General features: G+C 37.0%; 1 protein-coding gene and 2 long non-coding RNA genes across 3 annotated transcripts; all 3 read left to right on the top strand.

Annotated features, from left to right (window-relative positions):
• Window positions 1–2,234: 2,234 nt before the first annotated feature.
• On the top strand, window positions 2,235–8,639 carry LOC311289130 (scavenger receptor cysteine-rich type 1 protein M130-like; the record flags this gene model as incomplete). Its single annotated transcript, XM_084406886.1, has 16 exons — window positions 2,235–2,286; window positions 2,546–2,737; window positions 3,187–3,513; window positions 3,640–3,954; window positions 4,642–4,965; window positions 5,042–5,359; window positions 5,731–6,033; window positions 6,266–6,343; window positions 6,540–6,675; window positions 6,749–6,852; window positions 6,949–7,122; window positions 7,221–7,304; window positions 7,801–7,860; window positions 8,032–8,088; window positions 8,213–8,278; window positions 8,596–8,639. 16 exons carry the CDS (start codon window positions 2,235–2,237, stop codon window positions 8,637–8,639), a joined length of 2,634 nt encoding a protein of 877 aa, XP_084263012.1.
• Window positions 8,640–9,329: 690 nt separating this feature from the next.
• Window positions 9,330–9,545, top strand: LOC311288820. Its single transcript, XR_014627018.1, has 2 exons — window positions 9,330–9,365; window positions 9,489–9,545. It is a non-coding gene; the product is annotated as an uncharacterized lncRNA (long non-coding RNA).
• A 549-nt stretch (window positions 9,546–10,094) lies between these two features.
• Window positions 10,095–10,858, top strand: LOC311288809. Its single transcript, XR_014627008.1, has 3 exons — window positions 10,095–10,149; window positions 10,280–10,342; window positions 10,796–10,858. It is a non-coding gene; the product is annotated as an uncharacterized lncRNA (long non-coding RNA).
• Window positions 10,859–14,180: the final 3,322 nt, after the last annotated feature.

The following is a 14,180-nucleotide window of genomic DNA, read 5'->3' as shown; positions in this document are numbered from 1 at the left end:
CATTTTGTCAAAAATTCTAACCAGCTAGCTGTTGCTATTTAATGTTTCACAGAATAAATACGTTACCCCTCACACTTCCACATCAAAGACTGTATGTTGAACAGTGAAATTAGCTTGCTGCTACCACCACAACTTATTAAAAATATAGGTAAACATTCATATTAACTTACTTACCATAAAACACTGCCTGCTCCAAGTGGCTTGCTCCTCGAGTCAGAAGTAAAGAATCCAGAAAGTTCTGCAAAGAATGAAAAAAGTAACCAGTTGCTGGGTCAAAATAACCCAACCAGCGGTTTATTTGTGAATGACCCCCTTACAACGCATTTGACCCAGCATGAGCAACCAAATAATGTGTTTACAGTAGCCTAACCCAAACAACCCAACTTTTTGACCCAGCACAATCAACCCAACAGTTTGTTTACAGAAACAACCCAGCATTTTTTTGAGTGTATTATTAAGTTTTAGTTGCAATCCATCAATATTTTATGTTACACTTAGTTTTGAAATGTACCAGATCAATTACATTTAGCTAATTTTCTACATTTAAACTGAAAGAGAATATGCTTTGCTTTCATGTTGTTTCTTATTAACTTCATCTGTGTGCTTTTTCTTTACATTTGCCAAATTCTTTATAATTCATTTGCTATTTAATTTGTAATTCAAAGTGATATTATTGGACAATCTTTCAGAGGCATGTGAGAAATGATGTAATTTGCTCAATTGGCAAAAAATGATGATTCAACAGGACTGTGACTGAACCTCTTACCAGTTCAGAACATCACTATTAAACAGAACAACCCAGTATTTAACAGTTCACTGCAGCTTCAACTTATTTAAGATCATACATAGATGAACGTGGAAAATGGATTATAATTCAGGCATGTGATCAGCTAAGACAATAAAGGAAACCTCCCATTTTCTCCCACATTCAATATAAACAACTATATCAACAACAACAATAATAATGATTATTATTCACAATTTATTTTATTATAGTTTTTGAACTATAAATAAAAAAATCAATAAATATATTACTATTGCAATAATACTTCTCTAATGTAAAATAAAACAAGCATTTAATTAAAATAATTCACGTTAATAATATTAGTAATATCAATTATATTGTAAATAATAATAGAATGTTAATTGTAATATTTTAAGTTATATATATATATATATATATATATATATATATGTTATATATATATATATATATATATGTTATATATATATATATATATATATATATATATATTTATATAATTAGCTTTATATTATAATGATTATTATATGTTAATGATTATTATGAGAACATAAAGAAAATACAAATATCACTCAAATACATGTGCAGTAAAATAAGCTCTATGTTTAATAATAAAAAGATTAGTAGCTGTAAAAAGAGTAATGATCAATTTCTGTCCAAATGTCTGTCGATTTGTCCACAAGATCAAGACTCCTGTCTGCTCCTCTTCACAATAACTAGTTCTGTGTCTCCATCTGGTGGATGAATCAAGCATTACAGTATCAAACACACTAAACACACATAACAGCTACAAATGCATAATATGATGCCAAATGAATAACTTTGGAACAGAAACCAATGTTTATTTACAAATATTATCTGAATAGCCTCTGTTTGTTGTACACAAACCAGTCCAGTTCATTTTATATATTATTAACACTGTTTATTGTGCTCTTGGTTAGAACATAGTAAACTACACTTAATATTATGCACAAAAAGAAACTTATTAAAACGTATATTTACAGCAAAACTATTTTTGTGTGTGAAATGAAGCTTCAGTAAGCGAGCAGTCAGTCATCAGTCAGTCTTGTATGTTGTGTGTGCAGAGACAGGCTTTGATGCTGAATATAACCTGCAGTGTTTCTCTATCAATCTCCTGTAAGTTTAGTGTGACTTTCTCTCCACGCTGACATATGACTGACACGAGTCTGTCCTCAGTGAAGTGTCTCTTCACACTGGAGGAGGAGTCCCGCTCATCAGCGCTCACACTTTATTGATATATATGGAGAAAATAAAAATGCTGCTGTGTGATTTGTCAGTGATTGTGTTTGATGATTTCCTCTGTTGTGTCTAATAAGGTAACAGTGAGTGTCATTGGCAGCTGTTAGAGTCTCTCTCTCTTTAGGGGACTGACAGGAGCCAGTTTCTTCAGTGTGTTTGAGGGAGCAGAGGAGAAACAGAGGCAAACAAACAGTGTGACGAGCAGAAGAAGATGGAGGGATTTCTCGTTTTACTCTCCTCTATAGTCACTATAACCACATCTGGTAAGTGCAAAAAACACTGAAAAAATGTAAAATGTAACCTTTTTAAATAAGTAGTTTGTTTATGATGGCATTAGTAATATCTAGAGATCTTGAGACTAGATCATTAATTATCAATTATATTTTACAGGAAATCAATTTGTTATGCCCAGCTTTAGTTGTCCAGTTATATTTATATGTATATATTTCTATTTACCAACTTATTTCATCTTATGTTTCTTGACTTTGCATGATTCAATCCCTTTCTCTCTTTCATGTACAGATTTTGAGACTGTGAGGTTAGTTGGTGGTAACAGTCCCTGTGCTGGAAGAGTGGAGGTTCATCATGATGGTCAGTGGGGAACAGTGTGTCATGTGAACTGGGATATGACTGATGCTGCAGTGGTGTGTAGAGAGATAGGATGTGGAGAGGCTCTAGAGGCTGTGGGTTCTGCTTACTTTGGAAAAGGATCAGGTAAAATCTGGATGGATCATGTGGGCTGTAGTGGATCAGAGTCAACACTGAAGAACTGTGGGTCAAGAGGATGGGGTGTTAATGTTGGCTGTGGTCATCAACATGATGCTGGAGTCAGATGCACAGGTGAGCGGCTCCATACATCACACTGTTAATACATCACTGATCTGACTTTTATTGATAAACATCTTATAAGCAATTTAATGTAATTTAATGTAATTTGTTGTCAGAGCAAATCATAAGCAGCTAATTGATGAAAAGTACATTTTATTGTCTTAACAACTCAGTTTTATCTATTAATAAAATCTATTATTAATGAAGGAATATTGTTTCATGTCCATATCATGTTTTATGTCTGTATAAAAATGACAGTGCCAGATGTCTCTTCAGGACATAACACATCCAATTAAAGTGTTCTTCTGTGCTGTGCACTCTCTCAATATAATCAGAAACCATAAACTATGGACGGTTTACAAGACTTGATGATGGACCTCACCTGTGCTCTGGGAGACTAGAGGTCCTTCGTGGGAACACCTGGCACACAGTGTGTGACGCTGCCTTTGACCAGCAGGATGCAGAGGTTGTGTGTAGAGAGCTGGACTGTGGGGCTCCTGTACAGGTGCTGGGAGAAGATGCTTTTGGCAAAGGAGACGCTCAGATGTGGACACAAGAGATTCAGTGCAGAGGAGATGAATCACACATTCGACGCTGTCCATCATCAACCTCACATAATATAAACTGCACCCATAAACACAACGTGGGACTGATATGCTCTGGTAAAATATCAATGTTCAGCCTCTCTACTGTATAGAGGAATCTAATTATTAAATACTAAATCTAATTATTTGATCAGTTTCTTCTTGGTTTGGTCAATTTCAGTAAGATCTCTGTTCTTTGTCCAGGTTACACTGACCTCAGACTGGTCAATGGTCCTGACTTCTGTTCTGGAAGAGTGGAGCGTCAGTACTTCAGTAAATGGGGCACAGTGTGTGATGCATGCTGGGATATGAGAGCTGCCAGTGTCCTCTGTAGACAGCTGAATTGTGGGATTGCTGTGTCTGTTGTGGGATCAGACTGGTTTGGAGAGGGAAGTGGTGAAATCTGGGCTGATGTGTTTGATTGTGACGGGAATGAAACAAAACTCTCAGAATGTTCCGTCTCTTCATGGAGTCGAGCTGAATGTTCTCATAGACGAGATGTTGGAGTCGTCTGCTCTAGTGAGTCCATATAAATGGAAGAATTATTGATTTCATGCCCCTGAAAGACTAAATAGTAGGCATTTCACGGGTTCACATCTACATATAATTAGTACAATAAGTTTATGCGTATTTGGCGTGCTGTCCGGGGGGAGGGCTCCGAGCTCGGAGTTAGGCCCGAACCCAGAGTACTCCCCCTAGTTGGTAAGTGTAGATGGAACTGTAAGTGAGGAGATGGGGTGGAGGAGGGATGCTGACAAACTTTCAATGAACAGAGATAGGTCTGCTGTGAATTTATACTCTGTCATTGAGTTGATTACTGATTAATCTCCAGCTGTGCATAATTTGGTTAATTATCTGAACCTGCTCCTCCCGAACTTTGTTAATAAAACATCATATAAATGCAATATTTCAATTGTATTTATGTTCATTTATAATTGTATAAAATCTATTATTAATGTAAAGCATATTACCAAACTTGCAAATGTTCTTCAGGTATAAATAAATAATAATAATATAATTAGTATAAATAAAATATTTCATTTCTTTCATGTACTGTATTTCACATGTTCATTTCAGACTAAATGATTAATGCCCTTAATTTCTGAATTTATTATTATGTAAAATGTATTAATGTATTATATGTACTATTATTGTAAAGCATATTATCAAACTTGCAATATGTTAATAAAATGCCACATATTTCAGGTTCCTCTCTGGCTGTTCATGACGGTCTGGTGCGGTTGTCTGGAGAGAGACAGTGTGAGGGGGAGCTGGAAGTTTCCATCCATCAGGTCTGGAGGAGAGTTCTGCTGGACTCCTGGAGTCTCACTGAATCCTCTGTGGTCTGCAGACAGCTGGGCTGTGGCTCTGTGCTGAACTTCTCCGGCTCCTCTTCATCCAGTCCTGAAGACAGTCATGAGTGTGTGACGGGCTTCCAGTGCTCTGGGAGTGAAGCTCATCTGGGGAACTGCAGCTCTCCACAAACTCTCAACTGCAGCTCCACACAACAGCTGTCAATCACCTGCCTTGGTGAGAACAACAACATCTGGGCAGATTCTTCAGTTGTTAGTGATCAATAATGTGTTTTTCTCTCTCTGAATATCAGGTCGCGGGTCTATCAGGCTGGTGGGTTCTGGGGGAGACTGTGCAGGGAGGCTGGAGGTTTTTCACAGCGGCTCATGGGGGACAGTGTGTGATGACTCCTGGGATATTAAAGATGCCCATGTGGTGTGCAGACAGCTGCAGTGTGGAGTGGCCCTCAGTAACCAGCAGGTACCAGCCTGGTTTGGTCCTGGTTCTGGACCCATATGGCTGGATGAGGTGGAGTGTGAGGGGAATGAGACGTCCCTGTGGAACTGCTCTTCTCCAGGCTGGGGGAAACATGACTGTCAACACAAGCAGGATGTAGGAGTCGTGTGCTCAGGTAATCAGTAAAGTAATGTGATTGTTTTTTAAATATATTTTTCAAATGTTTAAAGGAATAATGTACAGGTGATAATTTCTGCAAAATAAAAACCAGGATCATCAGGAGCGGATGAATCATATTTTACAACAAAGTCCATCTTACTGTATAGTGTGATAGAAAGCTTTTAAATATTTTTTTATTGACCAAGCAGAATCAAGTAGTACATAAGATTCATAATATATTATAAAAATATATTTAAGTATCTTTTTCAGATGCTACCAGTGCTAGCAGTGTGCATTAGCCTTGTATTAACCAGTTATTTTGGTGATATTTTAGGTTAAGCACAACTTAAACTCCAATTGTTTTAATACAAAACCTTTTCCATCCAGAGTTTAAAGAGATCAGGTTAACTGAGGGCTGTGAAGGGAATGTGGAGGTTTTCTACAATGGATCCTGGGGTAATGTGTGCTGGAACCAGATGGACAGAGACACAGTGAGTCTGATCTGTCAAGAGCTGAACTGTGGAAGATCTGGTGTTGTGTCTGATTCTACATCAAGACTGGAATCAGCTCGTAACTGGCTGGATAAAGTGAAATGTCGACCACATGATTCAAATCTGTGGCAGTGTCCATCTTCACCCTGGGGACAGAATGACTGTAACAATGATGAAGTGGCCAAAATCACCTGCTCAAGTGAGATTATGTTTAAATAATGTAAGATGGTCTCAGTAGTTATGTTTCTTTAAACACAATGTTTGTATATAATGTGGTGAACAAACTGTTTCTGAAACACTAAACTAATTTGATGGACAAAGCCTGAAATGATTTATGAGGCTTAAATTATGTTTTTACATTGATATGTTTCACTGAGAGAAGTTATGAATTTTTAGCCCTAATGTTCAGTTCTCTTAATATTTAATCTCAGAGGAGGAGAATCCTGAGTCTCATCTGAGTCGTCTGACATGTTCTACCTCTCCATCTCCTCACCAGAGACAGTGTTCAAGTAAGGTTTTTAATTTAAGACTGTTTTCCATTAAAATGTGCATTTAAACAAGAATTTACTTGCATTTAAAAATCATAATCAAATTCATGAATGTAATCTACTAATCATACATTTAAAGCCGTCTTAGTTAAGTTTCTGTGTTTTGTTGTATATGGTGTCCTGAAGCTGGTCAGTGATGTTGCTGTGTGTGATTTAGATCGTGTTCCTCTCAGACTGATTGGAGGTTTGGGCCGGTGCTCTGGGAGGCTGGAGGTGTATCATAACGCTGTGTGGGGTTCAGTCTGTGCTGATCTGGGACATCAGCGATGCTCAGGTGGTCTGCAGGCAGCTGGGTTGTGGAGCAGCACTGAGGGCTGATGGGAATTTAGTCTTTTGTGCTGGTGAACGTGTTGTGTGGCTGAACAGAGTCGAGTGCAGAGGGAATGAGATTCATCTGTGGGACTGTCCTCTCTCCCTGAAGAACCACACTGACTGCTCCCACAAAGAGCACGCTGTACTCACCTGTGCAGGTCAGAGCAACACACTGAGCAATATTAGTCATTTTTACATAATTTTAGTGCTAATAATCTTTGTGTATTTGCATGATTTGTATCTGTTTTTTTCAGATTTTACAGATTTGTCAGTGTCCACTTCTGCCACAACAACATCAGCTTCTCCTCCAGTTTCTCATACTCCTCCAGTGTCTCTCTCTGTGCTTGTGGTTGTACTGGGAGTTTTGCTCTTACTGCTCTTAGTGCCACTGCTTATACTGATTCAGCAGAACAGAGTGATGAGGAGAGGTAGGAGAGATCCAGAGACGGTCATATTGTGTGTTATTCAGTGTGTGATCAGTCATGTGTTGTGAACTGACAGCAGGTTTGTCTGTCTACACTCACAGCTCTCTCTAAGAAGAGACTCAGGACGACGACTGAGGCCGTTTATGAGGAGATTCATCACAGACACAATCACTTCACTCAGAGAGGTGAGACATGAGCCGTGAATCTTATTTAATATGATTAATAAGTGAGTCTGTCAGACACTTGATGTTCATCTATTATTAATCCTGTTAAACCTCCGGCTTTAAACCAGAGAATTCCTCACAGAAAACCACAGAGCTGCAGGTGCATGTTTATGTGTGTGTGTGTGTGTGTGTGTGAGTGTGTCAGTGTGTGTGTGTTTCTTCCTGTATGTATTTTTAGAGGGTAATAAGGAGTGGTTCATATGTTTATACGTGTGTGTGTGTGTATTTGTCTCTTCCTGTGTGTATTTCTGGAAGGCAGTGAGGAATGGGTTCATGTGAGGACACATGTGTGTTTGCTAATAGGCCTAACAGAAAACAAACATAAAAAAAAAAACATGGGATTTCTGCCTCTACATTTTTTTTTTTTAATATGATTTTTTCTGATCCAATGGAAATGAGGATTCAGTCTGTTTGTGATGATGAACATGTTCCTGACTGTTTTTCTCTCCTTTAACAGGAAGTCTCGTCTCTGAAGAACTGCATTCTGGGTATGAAGATGCTGATGAGCTTCTCTCAGGTTAGACAGCAAAAGCGCATATTCATTCCACTCAAAATAATTTTTCATTGAATTAAACCTAAATAAATAAACGTAATTAACAAATTCTATTAAATATTTGACCAAATACTCTTTAAATACTATTTAGATTCTGCTGTTTGTCTATATATTAACATTCTGTTCTCCTTTTAGCAAAATATTTCAAGACTGTATATTATGATGATGTCACCAACAACAGTGGCCTGAAAGGTCAGTGACCTTTTTAATTGATCACATGATTTATTACCAGATGATTAATAACTTAATGGTCTCATGACCTGCAAAAAGAACATATTTTGGCTTTTGTATCCAAACATATTCTGTGTTGATGCAGAAGAGATGAAGGAAATCACACTGGGATACTATGATGATGTCATCACTGTTGGACTGAAACCAGATCGTGAGTCAGGTGTCGTTCTGTTATTCTATATAGTTTTAAATAACAATATTAAAGTATTTTGAAGAATGTTTATGTGTGTGTGTGTCAGTGAGTGTCTCTTCCTGTGTGTATTTTGAGGGTAATAAGGAGGGGTTCATATGTTAGTAATCAAGGTGCATGTGTGTGTGTGTGTGTGTGTGTGTGTGTGTGTGTGTGTATTTAGGGCCCGAGCACCGATGGTGAGAGGACCCTATTGTTTTTGCTCCGTTTATTCTTCTTCTTCTTCTTCTTCTTCTTCTTCTTCTTCTTCTTCTTCTTCTTCTTCTTCTTCTCTAAAGTGAAACGCTTTTTAGAGGGTCTAAACATGCTCGAAAACTCATGAAACTTTGCACACGCTTCAGAAGTGGTGAAAATTTACGTGTGATATGGTTTTCAAAATTGGGTGGGGCAAATTCGGTAAATTATTGCCCCCACATTTTGCCCCGGCTCTAAGTTTCATGTCCAGGTATGAAATTTGGTACATACATGTAATGACCCAATACCTACAAAAAAGTCTCTTGGAGCATAGCCCTAAACACAACAGGAAGTCAGCTATTTTGAACTTCCTCTCAGATTTTGGGCAGTTTTTGCCATTTCCTGATGTTGTACTTTAACGAACTCCTCCTACAGATTTGATCTGATTCTCTTCAAATTTGGTGAGTGTAATCTTAAGGCCTTTACTAAAGGCGCCGGGTGGCGGTGACAGGGGTGCGAGGGCCCTTTTCATCGCTGCTTGCAGCTTTAATTGTATTTGTGTTTGTGTGTATTTGTCTCTTCCTGTGTGTATTTCTGGAAGGCAGTGAGGAATGGGTTCATGTGAGGATACATGTGTGTTTGCTAATAGGCCTAAAACTTAGGATTTCTGCCTCTAATGCTTTTAAAATGTATGTTATTAATATGTGTGTTGTGTTGTAAGTAACACAATGCTTCATGATCCAAAGGAGAAATGAGGATTCAGTCTGTTTGTAATGATGAACATGTTTCTGACTGTTCTGCTGCCCTTTAACAGGAAGTCTCGTCTCTGAAGAACTGCATTCTGGGTATGAAGATGCTGATGAGTTTCTCTCAGGTTAGAGAGCTAAAGTAGATCCAAATCAATAATTTGATTTACAAATATATATATATATAAAAAGATTTACACATTTTAACACTAATTCAACTGTTCACAACAGTAAAACTTTTATCTTATTAGAAAAAGAGTTCAAGACTGCATATTATGATGATGTCACCAATGGCAGTGTCCTGAAAGGTCAGTGATCTGCTGTGTCCCAATTCAGAGGCTGTGTCCTCCGGAGGTCGCATCTGAAGACTGCATACGTCATTGAGGCGGTCTCATTTAAGAAAAATACCCGTTAGATTGCAAAGTAAGAAAGAAATTTCAGTATTTTATACCTCATGAGGAATAACAGTCAATTTTTATTATGGTTATTTCTCTTAAATATAGACATCCTTGATGAGGTATACAGCCTTCAAATGCGACGACTGGAGGACACAGCCTCTAAATTGGGACACAGATAACATTCATTACCCAAAACCTGCAACAGTATATTTTACATTTTGTTTCCCAAAATATTAAAAAATGCCCAAATTATACATGTTTTGATGCAGAAAAGATGATGAAGGAAATCACACCGGGATACTATGATGATGTCATCACTGATGGACTGAAACCAGATCGTGAGACAGGGTCGTTCAGTTATTCTATAATAGGAAGAAATATTTAAAATATATAAAAATCTGTATATATACATAAATATAAATATATTATATATTGTCTTATATTAAATTTACAGAATACACACCTGAGAGCTATGATGATGTCATGACAAGTGGACAGAACTCTATCAAAAATGGTGTTTATTTTTTATTGTTATTGGTGTATTTTCCATAATCCTTTTATAGTGATTTATGATATTATGGGTTATTCCCATTACATTGTAAGATATAATGCAATGTTTGTTCTGTCTATATGTTCATGTGTAGTGGACACACCAGAGCATTATGATGATGTCATCATTAATGAACAGATCTTTCGAGAAGTAACAGGTGAGTCACACAGAACTGCATTTCATTATCACCTTCACACACTAATATTGAACATGCGTTTCTTCTGCTGGACACAAAAAAAGGTATTTTGAAGAATGTCGGTAACCAGACAGTTGATGGACCCCATTGACTTCCATAGTAGGAAAAAAAAAATACTATGGAAGTCAATGGGATCCATCAACTGTTTGTTTACCGACATTCTTCAAAATACCTTCTTTTGTGTCCAGCAGAAGAAAGAAACTCATACAGGTTTGAAACAACTTGAGGGCGAGTAAATAATGACAGAATTTTAATTTTTAAGTGAACTATCCCTTAATGAATCATCATGACTTTATCAGGAGTAAGTCTAATAATCTCAGACAGTCATGAGGTGAAAGAGATCAATAACATCATTAATGACACAAGCTGATTTACAAACTACAATATGAGGTTTCTATTTCACATGTGAATCAGAGGGAGATCAGGAGGAGTATGATGATGTGAAGAACAGCAATGAAGATGAGAGGAACCTGTTGGGTAGATTATTGTAACATTTCTATAGCCTATATCAATTTTTATTTGTTATGTTTCTCATTTAAACTACATCTTAATGAAAATGATCAGTTTGATTTTGTTTTTAAAAACAGACTATGATGATGTGGAGGAGGAGTCAAATAAAGAAGGAGGAGCCATATGAGTCACTGACCACACCCACTGCCTCTTCATCAAATCATATTACAGTTCCTGGAGATATGGGCGTTTCTTAAACTGCTGTTAAAGATTCATGTTTTTGTTATCTGAAATATTGTTGTATAACAGGTTACATGTATTGCAACAAATTTTGTAGTATTTGTATTTTAATATTTGGCCTATTATTTTTTTATTTTGATATCAATAATTTGCCTAATAAACAAAAGATACCATTTATTCATTTCATTTGTCACAAATTATATATATATATATATATATATTTTTTTTTAGCAGTTAGAGGAAATGAGAAAACGCAAAACATTAAACGTTTAAAGGAGTTGAAAAAACTGTTATGGAGTTCAGCTGCTGACAGCATTATCTACCTAAATATAATGATAAAATCTATTTACCACTTTTATCATTATTATAATATTACCATATTATTATTAGGCATCACATTTTTCCATAAATTTACTGCCATAGTATTTAGTAATAGTATATCTTGTGTACAGTCAGCTTGAATTAACTTAAGTAGAGCATAATTTAGAGCAAGTAGAGCAAAAAAAAAACTGACCCAAACTGCACATTTTATTGTGTGATGGTGCATTTTTACTTGCTTTTAATGCTTTAAACTACTTGAAACAATAATAAGTCTGATGTGAGTTATTTGCGCTGCGCTTGAATCTTTTGCAGCAATAGCTCCATCTGCAGGTTGAGGTTGGGCTGACCCTTCTTGGTTTTTCTCTTCAACAGCTGATATGTTGCTGTTTTCTTTTCCTTGTGTTTCTTCAGAGCCTCCTCACGCTGAGATTTATCTTTCAAGAATTCCTACAGAGACACACATAATAAAACATGTGTCAATCATTTAGGTAAAGAATGTAAGGGTGGTGAAAATGTGTATATGAACATGACATAATGGATCTTCCTTAAAGGCTTATAGTTCACCCAAAAATAAAAAATAAATGTCATCAATTACTCACCCTCATGTTGTTCCAGACCTGCAAGACTTTCATCATCTTCGAAATACAAATGAAGATCATTTTAAAGAAATCTTAGAGATTTTTGTCCCTCCATTGACAGTCCACGCAACTACCTAGAGACACGATCATTTTATATTATTTATATGATTCACATATGTGACCCTGGATCACAAAACCAGTCACATTTAAGTAGCACGGGTATATTTTTGGCAAAAGCCAACAATACATTGTACGGGTCAAAATTATAAATTTTTCTTTTATGCCAAAAATTATTAGAATATTAAGTAAAGATCATGTTCCATGAAGATATTTTTTAAATTTCCTTCAGTAAATATATAAAACATTTATTTTTGTGAGTGAATGCAGTGAAATCGGCAACATAAATGGACAACTTTAAAGACAACTTTCTCAATGTTTCGATTTTTTTGCTTCCTTGGATTCCAGATTTTCAAATAGTTGAATCTCGGCCAAATATTCCTAACAAACCATACGTCAATGGAAAGCTTATTTATTCAGCTTTCAGATGATGTATAAATCTCAATTAGAAAAAACTGACCCATGTGACTGGTTTTGTGGTCCAGGGTCACATATAAACACTGATCAGTGAACATAAACAGAAGCTCAACAGAACCTGCTTGACGTGCGAGAACAAACCTCATTGGTTCTTGCTGAAGCTCAAACGTGCTGCGTAACACGAGAATGAACCTCATTATTTATTTCTCATGCTTGAGCTTCTGTTTACCACAACTGATGTGTGAGATGCTGAATGTTTATATGTGAATAAAATCCTAAATTAAATTCATTCATCATATAATTTTCTCTTCAGAAAATTCAAACTATAGTTTTATAATCTCTTTATGACCTTTGTGAAGCTCAAAGTGGTAATTGCGTGGAGTGTCAATGGAGGGACAGAAATCTCTCAGATTTCATTAAAATATCTCCATTTGTGTTTTGAAGATGAGCGAAAGTCTTGCGGGTTTTGAACAACATGAGGATGAGTAAATGATGACAGAATTGTCATTATTGGGTGAACTATCCCTTTAATGACATCATAGGAGATTCATTAGGAAATGGAAAACTGTACAACAATTCCATCATCCTGAGTAAAAGAACTGCATTTGTAGACTCTAGCACTGAGTATACATTTGTTAGATGTAATCTTTTTATATTGGCCAGTTTCTATTGCCTCACCTCTCTTTTTCGTGCACGTTCCTCCTTCATCCTCTCATATTCTTGCTTTGTCTTTTGATACGAAGACATTTTATGCTTCCTTTGGATGAACGGGGCCTTGTGGGAGCTGATGACACAAATCAGGAATGTGGCTTTGCTGATGCAAATGGAAAATTATTTGAATACAAAACACACACGCACATATACACTCACCTAAAGGATTATTAGGAACACCATACTAATACTGTGTTTGACCCCCTTTCGCCTTCAGAACTGCCTTAATTCTACGTGGCATTGATTCAACAAGGTGCTGAAAGCATTCTTTAGAAATGTTGGCCCATATTGATAGCATCTTGCAGTTGATGGAGATTTGTGGGATGCACATCCAGGGCACGAAGCTCCCGTTCCACCACATCCCAAAGATGCTCTATTGGGTTGAGACTGTGGGGGCCATTTTAGTACAGTGAACTCATTGTCATGTTCAAGAAACCAATTTGAAATGATTCGAGCTTTGTGACATGGTGCATTATCCTGCTGGAAGTAGCCATCAGAGGATGGGTACATGGTGGTCATAAAGGGATGGACATGGTCAGAAACAATGCTCAGGTAGGCCGTGGCATTTAAACAATGCCCAATTGGCACTAAGGGGCCTAAAGTGTGCCAAGAAAACATCCCCCACACCATTACACCACCACCACCAGCCTGCACAGTGGTAACAAGGCATGATGGATCCATGTTCTCATTCTGTTTACGCCAAATTCTGACTCTACCATCTGAATGTCTCAACAGAAATCGAGACTCATCAGACCAGGCAACATTTCTCCAGTCTTCAACTGTCCAATTTTGGTGAGCTTGTGCAAATTGTAGCCTCTTTTTCCTATTTGTAGTGGAGATGAGTGGTACCCGGTGGGGTCTTCTGCTGTTGTAGCCCATCCACCTCAAGGTTGTGCGTGTTGTGGCTTCACAAATGCTTTGCTGCATACCTCGGTTGTAACGAGTGGTTATTTCAGTCAAAGTTG

This window comes from Rutilus rutilus (assembly GCF_951802725.1).
Source record: "Rutilus rutilus genome assembly, chromosome: 4".
Lineage (NCBI taxonomy): Eukaryota > Metazoa > Chordata > Actinopteri > Cypriniformes > Leuciscidae > Rutilus > Rutilus rutilus.
Note: the sequence above shows the minus strand (reverse complement) of the source record. Positions and strands in the feature narration are given on the sequence as shown.